General features: G+C 38.8%; 1 protein-coding gene across 1 annotated transcript in view; it reads left to right on the top strand.

Moving 5' to 3' along the window:
* The window catches only part of ZNF830 (zinc finger protein 830), a 265,393-nt gene extending 253,918 nt beyond the window's left edge, over positions 1-11,475 (top strand). The window contains exon 10 of the mRNA XM_044293923.1: positions 11,215-11,475. Within this exon, the coding sequence (XP_044149858.1) occupies positions 11,215-11,395 (181 nt within the window). The 3' untranslated portion in view covers positions 11,396-11,475. The remainder of the gene's footprint in view (positions 1-11,214) is intronic.
* Positions 11,476-14,309: the final 2,834 nt, after the last annotated feature.

Here is a 14,309-nt window from a genome sequence, read left to right as displayed (position 1 = left end):
AGGCTGAATTTTATTTGGCTCGGAAGGTCTAGGAGTTTTTAACACATCAGCATAACTTCTTTTAGGGCTTTCAAATTTTCCCTGATCTCTTTTTATGTGAGTTTCTGCTATTTCCTCACTCGCTCTTTTAAATTTTCTGTCAGGAGACTCATCACAATTTTGTATTGCAGCGTACAGAGTTGTACTCTCAGTGAGTAACCAATCCAGAGTCTTTCTGGGATGGTAATCCCTGGCCAAAATAAATTTTATTTTATTGGGCAAAGAGTCATAAAATAACTGGATAAATTCACTACCTTCAAAATTGGGATCTTTTTCAGATAAACTATAGGCATTTTTGAGGACTGACAAAAATTCCCTGGGACTTTGATTATGTCTACATTTCAGGGTAAATAAGGCCCTCCTTGCAGCAGTAGCGGACTTATAGGGACCAAATTCAGTTTTTATTTCTGCGACCACATCTGACCAAGAATCCCTACCCATATCTCTAAGGGAATTAAAGAAATACCGGTGTTTTGGTTCGAATACCCAGGTAATAAATTCAAGTTTCTGTATGTCCTTTTCTAAATGTAAAGTTTTCATGGCCTCCTCATATATTTCCAAATGACTTATTATGGAGGGTGAACCCTTTTTTGCAAATTGACCCACAGTTTCCTTGAGAAATTTGATCACTTTAGTAGTGTCTATCATGGGTTGATAAGATCTCTGTACTGAACTTTTAGAGGACCTAGGAGGTGAAATCGGTCTTAATTTAGGAAGAGAATGTTCTCTCAGAGCCATTAATTCTTCTCCATTAAAGGGGTTGTCATATTTACTTTCTGCATCTGATTCCCCCCTGGAATATTTTACCTGCACTCTATTAGAATCCTTAGGCTGTCTGAATTGAAGAGGGTCAAGATCCCGGTTATCTAACTCTGTTTGTAAATTTCTATTGTCCTTATACAACTTTTTACATTCCTCATCTAGATCCACCATAGACAATTGACATTTAGACAATTCATTAGTAGCCTGACTTAATTTCCATTCCAGAGTCCTAATAACTTCTTGCTGTTGACTGTCTCTGTCATTATATTCTGATAATTTAGCAGACCATTGTGCTAATTCACCAGAAACCATGGCCGCCTTATTTTCCATTTCAGATAAATCTTTTTGAAATTTATCAATTTCATATGCCTGTTCAACATTTTTATATTTTGCTTTTTCTAATTGCTTTGCTATTTCAATAACTAAATATACAAATTCAGGCCAAGATTGAAGGATTAATGAATCCTTATCTTTCTTATGTTTAGCTTGGGAAATGTGACAGAGATAATCAGCAAACCGGGATTTATCAGACCAGATATCATCTGCATATTCTACAGCTCTCTTTTCCAATTCAAACCTCCAATCTTTTAACTCTCTCTTAATATCCAACCTGTCATGCATATGACCCAACACAATATATTCAATTAATTCTTGAGTCTTTCTATCATGCATATCAGTCTTTACCACTGCAGCAGCAGCCTGCATGCCTTGGCTAGCCTCGCCATTGTTATCAGACATTTTTTTACTTGTTGCACTACAAGTACCACAATAACTTTATCAAATATATATTTTGCACCCCAAAATTTTGTTTCTATTACAAGCAGATCTCGGTGGGACCTCCAATTTAATGTCGGAATATTTATGCTGTCTCCGATTGACAGTCTATATGATTTATGTGAATAAATTAAAATCGGTAATAAAGGAGATTCTAACTTATTATCATAAATATCAAGCTAAAACAAGCTCGTGATCTGCGTTGAATTGAAGACAAAACCCAGTTACAGACAAAATATATATGTAATTTATTAATACAATTTATAGTGCAAAATAATATATATAATAAAATTGGCGGTAATAAAATTCAATCAATGATATGCAAAATAGTGGTAAAGACAAAAATAATTGAGAACATATATATATATATATATATATATACACAATTATGCCTTCTTATAATAATACCCCTCACTTATTTTAAAAGTCAATTTAATACTTGATTTCTCTCAGCCGACAAATGTCCGATTAAACCCAAATCTGGTTTATCTTTTATCTATATAAATATATATATATTATCAACCATACTGGTCTAGAACTGAATTCAGTTCCTTGGAGATAATACCGTGTTTTCACTAGTATATTTTTAATCTCCGTGTATTGGATTAATTTTTAGGATGATGCTGCAGGTACACCCCAATCTTATTCCAAAACAGATACTATACACAAAGTATGGTTAATTGAATATATCTATAGATATGTATTATATTGATTAATTATCCTATAAAATATAGGTAAGGTTATACTATACCAAAATGTCAGCTAGCAGAAATCAGTTTCAATGGTTCTAAGATGGCTGCCTCCAATGACTGGCAAAATGGTCAAGATGATGTTCAGAGAGAGAGAGCGAGATCGACCCCTTCTGTCAGCCCATACCATCTTTTTATCCTATCTTAGAAAGGGCTTGGCCAAGTTTTATCATTAACTAGTGACCTCACTTTATAATTAATAGAACCTCCCTCTAGGGAAAAATATACCCTAGATCTTTGTTACCCTAACACTAGATGGCACTAGTATTCCATACAAAAATCGAAGCATTCATTTATTTCTCTATTCATATACTAGCAATAAAATGTAATCTAAGGTTTTAGACAAAACCTTGAGAAGATCTTAAAGAGACAATGAGTTTTATACTTGGTCAACTAACTTGTGTATCCTTAAGTCTTTTGACCAGACTTGATTAAATCAAGATAAATATGGCTATCTCAATTCATTGTTCTTGGATGAGACAGGGTTTGTTCATGATCACCTGTGTCCACATTTTCCCATTCCAGGAAAGAAATAATTAATTTGTGTGTTCCACTGAGACAGATTCTAAACATGACAGAGGAGTTTATACCTCATTTCTAATCTTACAATTGAATATATCTATGAGGACTATACTCTTATATATATACTATATATTCAGCACACCTATTAAAATTGATTATATAAAATCAATCTACTCCTATATTGATTAATATAAAAATCACAAAGAAAGATTAGAGTCTTTCTATTTACTAAAATCATCAGAATTCAAATACATTGTCTTATCTAGGCCATCACATTTCATTAGACCTTGGGACATCTCCTTCTCACAAAACAGACTTAGGTAAACACTTTGGTATATATCGTAAACCTTAGGTTAGCAATTTCAGAGTAAAAAAAAAATCCTGAATTCACTCTGCCTTAAAATAAGACAAAATGGTTGTCCCTTAGGCTCATGTCCATTCACTTATATAGGCCTTATAATTATGGACTTTATTCATACTCAATAGTTCTGACAGTTTGCCCATGAGCAATGGCGATCTGAACATCCTCTTAGAAAAAGGTCCTTTCCATGCTCCACAATAGAGAAAATATATTTATGTCAAACATAAATAGGATAACACCCTATCATTACTGTTTTAACAGGTGAAAGATTAGAATAGAGGAACCTAAACAGTATCCTTGTTAAAAAATAAAAAGCATCTTGTACTGGTTGTGCAAGCAACCGCAGAGAAAAGAACAAGTGGCAAATTATGGTGCCTTCTGAATATAGATAGTCAATAATGAAAATAGGTCACTGTATACCATTGTCAGAACATCTGGGTAGAAACAAAACACTATCAAGGATACTGAACAGGCTCTTTTGCCCCAAAATACATGTAGATGTAGCCATTTTTTGTGAATCCTGTCCAGAATGCCAGTATATTTCACCAGGTGACAAAAAGTGTAAATTGGTTGACATTCCCTTTCAAAGAATAGCGGTGAATATTGTTGGTCCTTTTGAAAAAAGTTAAAACCGGTAACTGTTATATTCTGGTTATAAGTTATTATGTTACGCTATCCAGAGGCTATACCTTTTAAAGAGGACCTTTCACCAGAATAAAACATCTAAACTAACTATACAGACATGTAGAGCGGCGCCCAGGGATCTCCCTGCACTTACTGTAATGCCTGGGCGCCACTACATTCTCCCGGTATAGCCTCCAGTATCTTCATAGTTAGGCTCCACCCAGGGGAACCTGCCAGTGTCTCATTCTCCCATGCTGTAGCGCTGGCCATAGCCTGAGAGGCTTTTTTTTCTCTCAGGCTATGAGCTGAGCACTGCAATTGGCCAGCGCTACAACATGGGAGAATGAGACGCCGGCAGGTTCCCCTGGGTGGAGCCTAACTATGAAGATACCGGAGGCTAGAAGAACGGAGCGGCGCCCAGGTATAACAGTAAGTGCAGGGAGATCCCTGGGCGCCACTCTACATGTCTGTATAGTTAGTTTAGATGTTTTATTCTGGTGAAAGGTCCTCTTTAAGAACTATCGCTACAAAAAAAATTGCAGAGGAGATTATTATTATTATTATTATAAATTTTTTTTTGGGTCATGTTTGTATTCCTCATACTGTTTAAGTTCAGATCAAGGCTCAAACTTTCAGTCTAGGAAAATAAAGCAATTCAGGCTGTACTAACTACTCTATACGATCCCCAAACTGATGGTTTGGTAAAACGTTTCAACCAAACTCTTAAAAGAATGCTTTATAAGTTTGCGCAACATATCCAAAATAATGGGATCAATTGCTCCCATATGTGTGATTTGTATACAGAGAGGTTCCCCAAGCATCCACTACTTTCTCCCCTTTGAACTGCTCTATGGGAAACGACCAAGAGGACCACTGGATATGATAAAGGAACACTGAGGAAAAACCTGTCCCAAATAAAATAAAAACTTGGTGGAGTATGTTATTTCTATGAGGGACAAACTGAGTTGACTGATTTTGTACAGCTCAACCTGCCAAAAATGAATATTTTTCACCCGGTGATAAGGTCCTACTGTTTACTGACAACTTCTGATAAACTGCTAGCAAGGTCGCAGGGACCATTTGAAGTTTGTGTATGACTGATCACGTAGATTACAAAATCTCTATGCCTGGCAGAATTAAAGAGAATAAAATCTTTCATGCCAACCTACTTAAAAATGGGTTGATAGGCCAGCAGTTGCTTGTACTATTCTATCAGAATATGATCCAAATATTCTTGAGCAAGCTTACTCTGTATTGTCCCCAATTGCTCATAAACCTCAGAAATTAAGCGAGGTAAGGAACTTTCTGATAGAACAAAGATTTAGCCCTTTTACTGCAGAAGCATGAATGTATGTTTGTTTCTACACCTGGTCACGCTCATTTAGCCAAACATATGATTGACACTAGTGACATAAAATCTTTACAACAAAAACCCTACAGGGCACCAGAAAAACTTAAACCAGTAATAGAAGTGGAGGTCCAAACTAGTCTAAGATTAGGTGTCATTGAGCCATCTTGTAGCCCTTGGTGTTCTCCTATTGTGATTGTACCCAAGACAAATAGGGACATGAGATTCTGTATTGATTTTGGAAAGCTTAATCAGATTTTTAAATTTGAGACTTCTCCTATGCCCCGTGTTGATGACCTGATTACTAGGTTTCCACATTTGATCTGACCAAGAGCTATTGGCAGATACTACTTGAGAAAAACTCTGCTTTTGCCACGCCACAAGGCTTATTTCAGTATACTCATATGCCTTTTGGCCTACATAATATCCCTGCTACCTTTCAAAGGTTAATGGATCCTGTGATTAATAATCTTTGCTCATATTGTGAAGCCTATGTTGATGTCATTGTCTATAGTTTAGATTGGACATCTCATATCTTGCACTTAAACACTGTAATATCTGCCGTAGCAGGAGCAGGACTCAATCAATCTAGCCAAATGTACAAATAGTACAAAAAGATACAGTTTATGTAATAGGTGGTGGAAGAATCAGACTGAAAATGTCTAAAATAAGAGCAGTAAAGAGTGCCCCAATTCCAAAAACAAACAAGGAGGTACATTGCTGAGTGGACAAGTGATTGTGACCATGCATTCAATAGCTTAAAGGAGACATTTTATACTGCACCGATATTGAGTAATCCAAACTTTTCCCCAACATTTCAAGTTCAGGTTGATGTTATCCAGGATGGAGAACAAAATCCTATTCTGTATATAAGTAGGGAACTGTTCCCCAGGGAACATAAGTACTCTACTATAGGAAAAAAAAAAATGTTTAGCCATCAAAGGGGCCATTAAGAATTTGCATTATTATTTAGTAGGCAAAGAATGTATGCTCATTTCTGGTCATCATCCTTTATTTTGGCTAGTTTACAGCCTTATCAATTCTCAGTACAGTATAAACCAGGAAGCCAGCATAAGAATGCTGACCATCTATCTTGGTACCCAAGTCCAAGAAAACTATTTTGTGGAAGGACAATCTTCAACTTGAGCTTGGGGGTATGTTAGGGGTGAATATGTCATTAGTTTGTCTGTGTGTGCATCTGTATGTCTTCCTTTACGCTTTCCTTTTCTTGCTGGCCAGCAAACCGATCTATCTGTCCACTGTTACTTCTGCAGACAGACTAAGGCATTGTTCACATCACCTTGGCTGCATTACAGGGTTGATTAACCTATGTGAGGCATAGCTGCAGTGAAACAAAGTCTTTTTGTTTCTTTAGTATAACGAGGGACACTTTTTGGAAGCTTTATATTATGAAAAAGCATAACAATTTCATCTCTATTTTGCTTTGGGATACCTAAATAATTAACATTTCTAAAACCCGTTTTGAATAGTTTGAGGGGTGTAATTTCTAAAATGGGGTCATTTGTGGGGCTTACATAATAGAACCAACCCATAAAGTGACTTCTGAACTGGTCCTTAAAAAAGTTGACTTCGGAAATCTTCTTAATTAAAAAAATTGCTTCTAAAATTCTAAACCTTCTAGCGTCCTAAAAAAATAAAATTACATTACTAAAATGATGCCAACATGTGGGGAATATGTTGGCATCATTTTTGCAAAGTAATTAATTTTATTTTTTTCGGACGCTAGAAGGTTTAGAATTTTAGAAGCAATTTTTTACATTTTTTAAGAAAATTTCCAAAGTCAACTTTTTTAAGGACCAGTTCAGTTCTGAAGTCACTTTGTGGGGCTTACATAATAGAATCAACCCATAAATGACCCCATTTTAGAAATGACACCCCTCAAACTATTCAAAACTGGTTTTAGGGCTCTTTCACACTTGCGTTCTTTTCTTCCGGCATAGAGTTCCGTTGTCGGGGCTCTATGCCGGAAGAATCCTGATCAGTTTTATCCTAATGTATTCTGAATGGAGTGAAATCCGTTCAGGATGTCTTTAGTTCCGGAACGGAAAGTTTTTGGGCTGGTGAAAATACCGCAGCATGCTGCGCTTTTTGCTCCGGCCAAAAATCCTGAAGATTTGCCGCAAGGCCGGATCCGGAATTAATGCCCATTGAAAGGCATTGATCCGGATCCGGCCTTAAGCTAAACGTTGTTTCGGCGCATTGCCGGATCCGACGTTTAGCTTTTTCTGAATGGTTACCATGGCTGCCAGGACGGTAACGTTTAGTGGGGAGCGGGGGAGCAGTATACTTACCATCCGTGCGGCTCCCGGGGCGCTACAGAGTGACGTCAGAGAGCCCCAAGCGCATGGATCACGTAATCGCATGGCACATCATCCATGCGCATGGGGCGCTCTGACGTCATTCTGGAGCGCCGCACGGACTGTAAGTATACCGCTCCCCCGCTCCTACTATGGCAACCAGGACTTTAATAGCGTCCTGGCTGCCATAGTAACACTGAAAGCATTATGAAGACGGATCCGTCTTCAAATGCTTTCAGTACAGTCCGGATCCGGCGTGTAATTCCGGCAAGTGGAGTACATGCCGGATCCGGACAACGCAAGTGTGAAAGAGGCCTTAGAAATGTTATTAACCATTTAGGTATCCCAAAGCAAAGGGTTAACAACAAAACAAACCTAAATATTTATTACCTTAATTCTGCAGTTTGCAGAGACACCCTATATGTGTTCGTATACCGCTGTTTGGGCACATGGCAGCGCACAGAAGGCAAGGAGCGCCATATGGTTTTTGGAGGGTAGATTTTGCTGGAATGGTCTTTTTTACGCGCCATGTTGCATTTGAAGAGGCCCTGAGGTAACCATACATTGAAAACCCCAAAAAAGTGACCACATTTTGTAAACTACACCACCCAACGTATTTTTAAGAGGTGTAGCGAGCACTTAACTCTGTTTCATGAAATTTTTAATACTTGGTGTGAAAAAAATATTATTTTTTTTGTACAAGAATATGGTGCTTTAGGCCCATGATAATGAAAACGGATCCATTTTGACTTGCACTGAGTCAATGGGAGGCGGATCCGTTTTGCAAGCAGCGTTTTGGTGTCCGACCTCCAGAGTGGAATGGAGGCTTAACGGAGGCAAACTGATGCATTCTGAACGGATCTTTATCCATTCAGAATGCATTGGGGCTAAACTGATCCGTTCTGGGTCGCTTGTGAGAGCCCTGAAACGGATCTCACAAGCGGACCCAGAAATGCCAGTGTGAAAGTAGCCTAACATGGAATTTTCATGGTTTTTAAGAGCAATAACTTTTTTTATTTTTTGTTGAATGAGCTGCATATGGCTTATTTTGTGCGAGACAAGCTGCAGTTTTTATTGGCACCATTTTGGCATACATTTTGGCATACATTTGGCTTTCCAGTTGCTTTTTAGATCATTTTTTGAGAGGTGAAGTCACAAAAAAATCAGTTTGGTGTCATTTTCTATTTTTGTTTTTACACCGTTCACTTGATGGGGTAGATCATGTGATATTTTTATAGATCCGGTCATTACGGACGCAACTATACCAAATATGTCTATTTTTTTTTTTTTTACCTTTTGCACATAACATTTTTAAAGAAAAAAAATTCATGTTTTTGTCTTGCCATTTTCTTAGCCATATTTTTTTCACTTTTCTGGCTATAGTTTTGTGTGAGGGCAGTTTTTTTTTATTTGTTGTCATGTGATATTTTTGTAGAGCCAATTGTTATGGATGCAGCGTTACCAAATTTGTATAATTTTTTTATTTTTATACATTTTACACTAAGCATTTTTAGAAAAAAAATCATGTTTTCATAGAGCCATATATTTTTTCTGGCTATGGTCTTCTGTGGGGGCTATTTTTTTGCGGGATGAGTTGACGTTTTTATTGCTACCACTTTGGGGTACATCTGTCTTTTTGATTGATTAACATTATGTTTTTAAGGAGGTGAGCTCACTAAACAGTTTTGTTTTTATGGCATTCATCTGATCTGATGGGGTAGATCATATGATATTATTATAGAGCCAGTCATTGCACACGCGGCGATACCAAATATGTCTATTTTATTTATTTTTTCTATTTTTTTGACTTTTTTTTATAGATTTTTTTTATGCAGCGTGTGGATACTGTACAACACAGTGGACTTGCCACATGAAAATCTATGGTGACAAATCCACAGCATTTCAGTCACATAAGAACATACCCTAAAACTGTATTTTATGTATAGATACACAGACAAAAATGAAATGGATAGATAGATTTTGACATTTATTGAAAGAAAAATAAATAAAATGAAAGAAAGAAATGTTTTAGTTGCTCTATACATATCAGTCTACCTCTCTAGCAGGCTGTGATGAGATGGAGATGATAGTAACTTTATATAAGTTTATTTTTTATACACAAACTTTTGCATAATTACTGTGACTAGATGTCACAGTAATCGCATACCCTGGAAACCATTCTCATTGGTCTGGAGGCAGCAGAAGTCAGAGGTAATATTGGGCTTTTGCAATCTCCCTCAAACAGCCCTTAGGAGCGGGAAATCATTCAAACACTGGTGAACGCTGTAACTGGATATTACAGCGCTCACATGCCATGGAGACCATGCTGATTAGTCTCCAGGTGAAAGGAGCTACTGAATTTACCGATCTCCCTCTCCTACCAGCGCTAATGAGAGGGAACATTGGATATTACAGCGCTCACATGCCCTGGAGACCATGCTGATCGGAAACCAGGGCTTACAGTTTTGCATTTCCATCACAATGACTAGTTTACATACCTATCTCCCTCTCTGATAGGCAGTAACGAGAGGGAGATGGTACAAGCATTTGTGATTGCTTTGACTGACCAGGAAACAAAGGTCTCAGGGTAAAGTTCCATGGTCTTGGCTGTCAGGAGGCAGCAGAGTCACGGAGCTTCTATGTACAGGGGGGAACGCTGCAGGGTATTTTAGAACGTCCATTCAGCGATAGAGATCAACTACCCGGTCGTTTATAGTCAATGGGCAGACGGGAAGTAGTTAAGGATGGATGGCACAACAGAACTTCCAGATGCAAGTGTGTATGCATACTTTGTTCTGCTGCAAAACATTACCCTCGTTGCACCAAGGGGCTCATTTGCATGTAATTAAAACACAAGTATCTCGGGAATGGGGCTACTGATGAAGATGGGGCAAAGTAAATTGGATTCAGCTTCCAAGCCTACATCTACAAAATATTTAGGATTTATATGCAGATATGTATTTGAGAGCTTTAGTATTATTGTTACCATACCCTTACACTGTCAGACAAGTGTAGGGTCAAACTCTTCATATAAGGAATAGTAGCATATAGTCACCAATTTATTTCTAGGAAGATTGTCAGAGTAAGGCTACATGCACACGGCCATTGTGTGTTTTGCGGTCCGCAAATTGCAGATCCACAAAACACGGATGGCATCTGTGTGCATTCCGGAAAACTGACAGGAATAGGATAGGTTATATATATATAATATTTTTTTGTATTATTATTTTTTTGCGGGGCCATGGAACGGAGCAACGGATATGGACAGCACATGGCACCATTGAAGTCAATAGGTCTGCATCCAAGCCGCAACAACGGTCGTATGAATGAGGCCTAACAGACGAACACGGTGCTCCACCATTGTTATTTAATGGAAAATACAAGTATTTACTGAATCAGAAATTTTAGGAAAGCATGCAAGGCTTTCCTTTCCATTCACAAAACTGTTGCCAGGTTAAAATAAAGGGAACTTCAGTTTTACAACTAATCTGAGTTTTTTTATTCGATGTCTGACACCTATCAAACACATTTATTCTTTTGTTTATAAAAACCTCACAGGAAAACATTTGGTGTGGCTCAAAAAATACATAGCAAGTTCCCTTTTATTTTCTTGTACATAACTGCCTTTTGTCTAACCAATAAAAGCATAAAACACTTGTTTGCTTATTAATTATTTGGACCCTAATTAAGAACATTTTCTGTTATTCTGACTTTTAGTGAATGCTACCGTCGGATTGAACACTTGAGAAATCGTAAGGAAGTTCTGCATATCACACTGATGGATGCTGTGAAAAGAAAACTCTGCAAACATGAGGAAGGCGATATTGGGAGTGACGATGAAGATATTCTGCCAACTATGCTGACTCAAAGCTGGCGGGAAAAGGGTGTTTTCCTTTAGACAAAATAGAATATAAATGCACTATATCTTTTAGTTCTGCACATCTTTTATTAAACATCCCAAGTTTCTATTTGAAATAACTTCAGTATTAGTATCGAAACAGTTCTTGTTTATGTAGGTTGCGTTGTTATATATATTTTTTTTTTAATAGACCCTTTGTCTTGTACTATCCAGAGCCCTAATATTTGCCAATTAAATTTGTTCTTTTTTTCCCTCACTATTTTTTACAACTGTAACAAATGTTTTTGGGCTCTCAGAAAACTCTCCCAAACTTTTTTCTGAAGTATTTTGCAGTGGTTTTGGGTAGTTAAGAATTATTCAAATGCACAAATATAATTGTAATAAACTGGTAGGACGACAGGCACACTACATCTGGTAATACGCGGCGAGAAAAAACGTGCAGAGGGAATGAATTTAATAATACTGGCCAATTTGTTGCATAAAATGTATAAAAAAATAAAATAAACAAAAAAAAGCCAAAAGGAAGTGACCCCCAAAAATATTCAATAAAAAATCTAACAAATATTGACAAAAAAGGCGTCCTAGCTGTCTACTGTATATAGGGGAATCTAGATATTATACACATTTTCTTTTGGATTCAGATCTTAAAGATTTTTTTTTTTTGCTTTAAAAAAAAAGCAACCAAATCTAACATGTTACTTGAAAAAATTGTACTGTTCGTTAGGCTTCAGTCACGTACTGTACATATTGTACTACTGTACATTACGTACTATAACAGCAGTCGTGTTGGAATAGAGTCTGTGTGTACAGACTGAAATATTAGAAACTGGATTGCGTTCACAGTAAAATGTTATAAACCCAGCTTTCTCTTTTGGATTATGATTTATGGAGTGGAAACCCTGTACTCCAACACCCAGTCAAACACAGGGTACTGTTAATCGTTATACAACACTTCATCTAAATGACGGCGATGGCTATTGGGGATGAGCGAACCCAAACATTACGGTGACTGGTCACACGGACATTTGCCTGAAAGTCCATGTTCAGATTTTAAATAAAGCTTATTGAATGGTTGCAGCGTTTAAGCTGTGGGCACTTGGAAGCCATCACAGTCATGGCTTTGATTGGCCAACGCAGCACGTGACCCTTCATGCATAAGTGCCGGATCAGTTGTTTCGCCGCCATTCTGCTCTGACTAGTGTAGGGACAGAACGCTGCTGTTCTGTGGGACGGTTAGGGTTTTAATGTCGCTGATAACTTTGTGAGTGATCTATAGGCATTTTTGTGAGTGCAATGCAACATCTTTGCACCAGTGACACAGAAATACAATAATTAATAGGGCTGGTAGATCTGTGAGTGACCTGTGTAGCCATGTTTTGGGGTTCCTAATTCCGCATTTGCATCTGACTTTTTGTAATAGGAGAATTAATCAGTCAGTTAATTGTGTCTGTGACATAAAGCCATTTTTTAGGGTTCATAACACGGCATTTGCATTCCTCTTACTGTAATAGGAGACCTAATAAGTCTTTTAAATGTGTTGGTGACATAAAGCCATTTTTGGGGGTTCATAATTCCGCGTTTGCACCCATGACACAGAAATACAATTGTTCTTCTGTTAGCCAATTCTTTGGTTGAACGTAAAAAAATTAGAGCATCAAATAGGTGGCTGTGGTGCTGTTGGTCTTGGTGGAGCTCCTGCTGCCAGCTACAGCGCCAAATTAAACAACTTCCTCTGGTGCATGTAGGCGACAGGACGTCCTGCGTGATTTTGTAGGCCCGAATACCGTTCTAAAAATTGTGAGGCAAGAACAAGTAGAGGTGGTAGCAGATTGAATGGCTGACAGTTCCTCTAGTTCCTTCACATTGTCTCCCATCCAGTCCCCTGTTGAAAGCGCATAGTTGCACCGGCAGCCCATGGGCACCTGTCTTCCACCTCACCCCCTTGGACATCAGCCAAGCAGTCTGAGCCCTAAGTCATGCAGCAGTCACTTAAGCTTTTTGATGACTGCTGGTGACGGTTCCTGGGCCATCCACCTATCCCTGCCCCAGAAGTGGAAGAGATTAAGTGCACTGATGGCCAACCACTTATATTTGAGGATGAGGACGTGGGAGGAACGCTGCAGCACGTCTCTGATGATGACGAAACTCAGGTGTCAACTGCTGCGTCTTTCTGCAGTGTGCACATGGGCAAGGAGGGCAGGAGTGGGTGGAAGATGAGGTTCTAGAGTGACCTTGCATGGCATTCAGGTCATCAGAGTGACATGTGCAGTTCAGAGGAAGAGTTGGGGGTCACGCAGGGCCAGCTGTACAGCAAGAGAGTGGTCCAGGGTGCACCAAAGTCAGGACAGGGTGCACCAAAGTCAGCTCAGAGTTCTCTGGCGTGGTAGTTCTTCAGGCAATGTGCTGATGACAAGATACGGGTGGTTTGCACGCTGGTGTAGTCAGTCTGAAGTGAGGCATAAATGTTCTAAACATGAGCACCACCTGCATGACCAGGCATCTAACTGCAAGGCACGAGCTCCCTGAAAGATCTGAGGCTCCTGCTGCTCCCTCTTCTGTTGCACACTCTGCCTCTTCCTCACCCTCTGGACTTACAGGGCCACCTGGCACCCCTCAAAGAGAGGATGTGACAGCAACACCACCACCATCAGTGTCACTGAGCATCTACACACTGTCCCATGCAAGCGTTGAACTGTCTATCCCCCAAACACTGGAGAGAAAGAGGAAGTACCCACTTACCCACCCGTGAGCCCTGGCCCCAAATGCCAGCATTTTAAAATTCTTGGCCTTTGAAATACTGCCAGTCTGGTGGCGACAGTTTTAAAAACTTGATGACTGTGTCTGTCCCACAGTACGTGGTTCCCAGCTGCCACTACTTTTCCCGACGGACCATCCCTGTCCTGCGTGAAACCTGGTAGAAAAAAAATCAGGTGTGCTGCGCAACGCTATCAGT

Source organism: Bufo gargarizans, chromosome 5 (assembly GCF_014858855.1).
Source record: "Bufo gargarizans isolate SCDJY-AF-19 chromosome 5, ASM1485885v1, whole genome shotgun sequence".
NCBI classification, from domain to species: Eukaryota; Metazoa; Chordata; class Amphibia; order Anura; family Bufonidae; genus Bufo; species Bufo gargarizans.
This window is presented reverse-complemented; position numbering and strand designations above follow the sequence as displayed.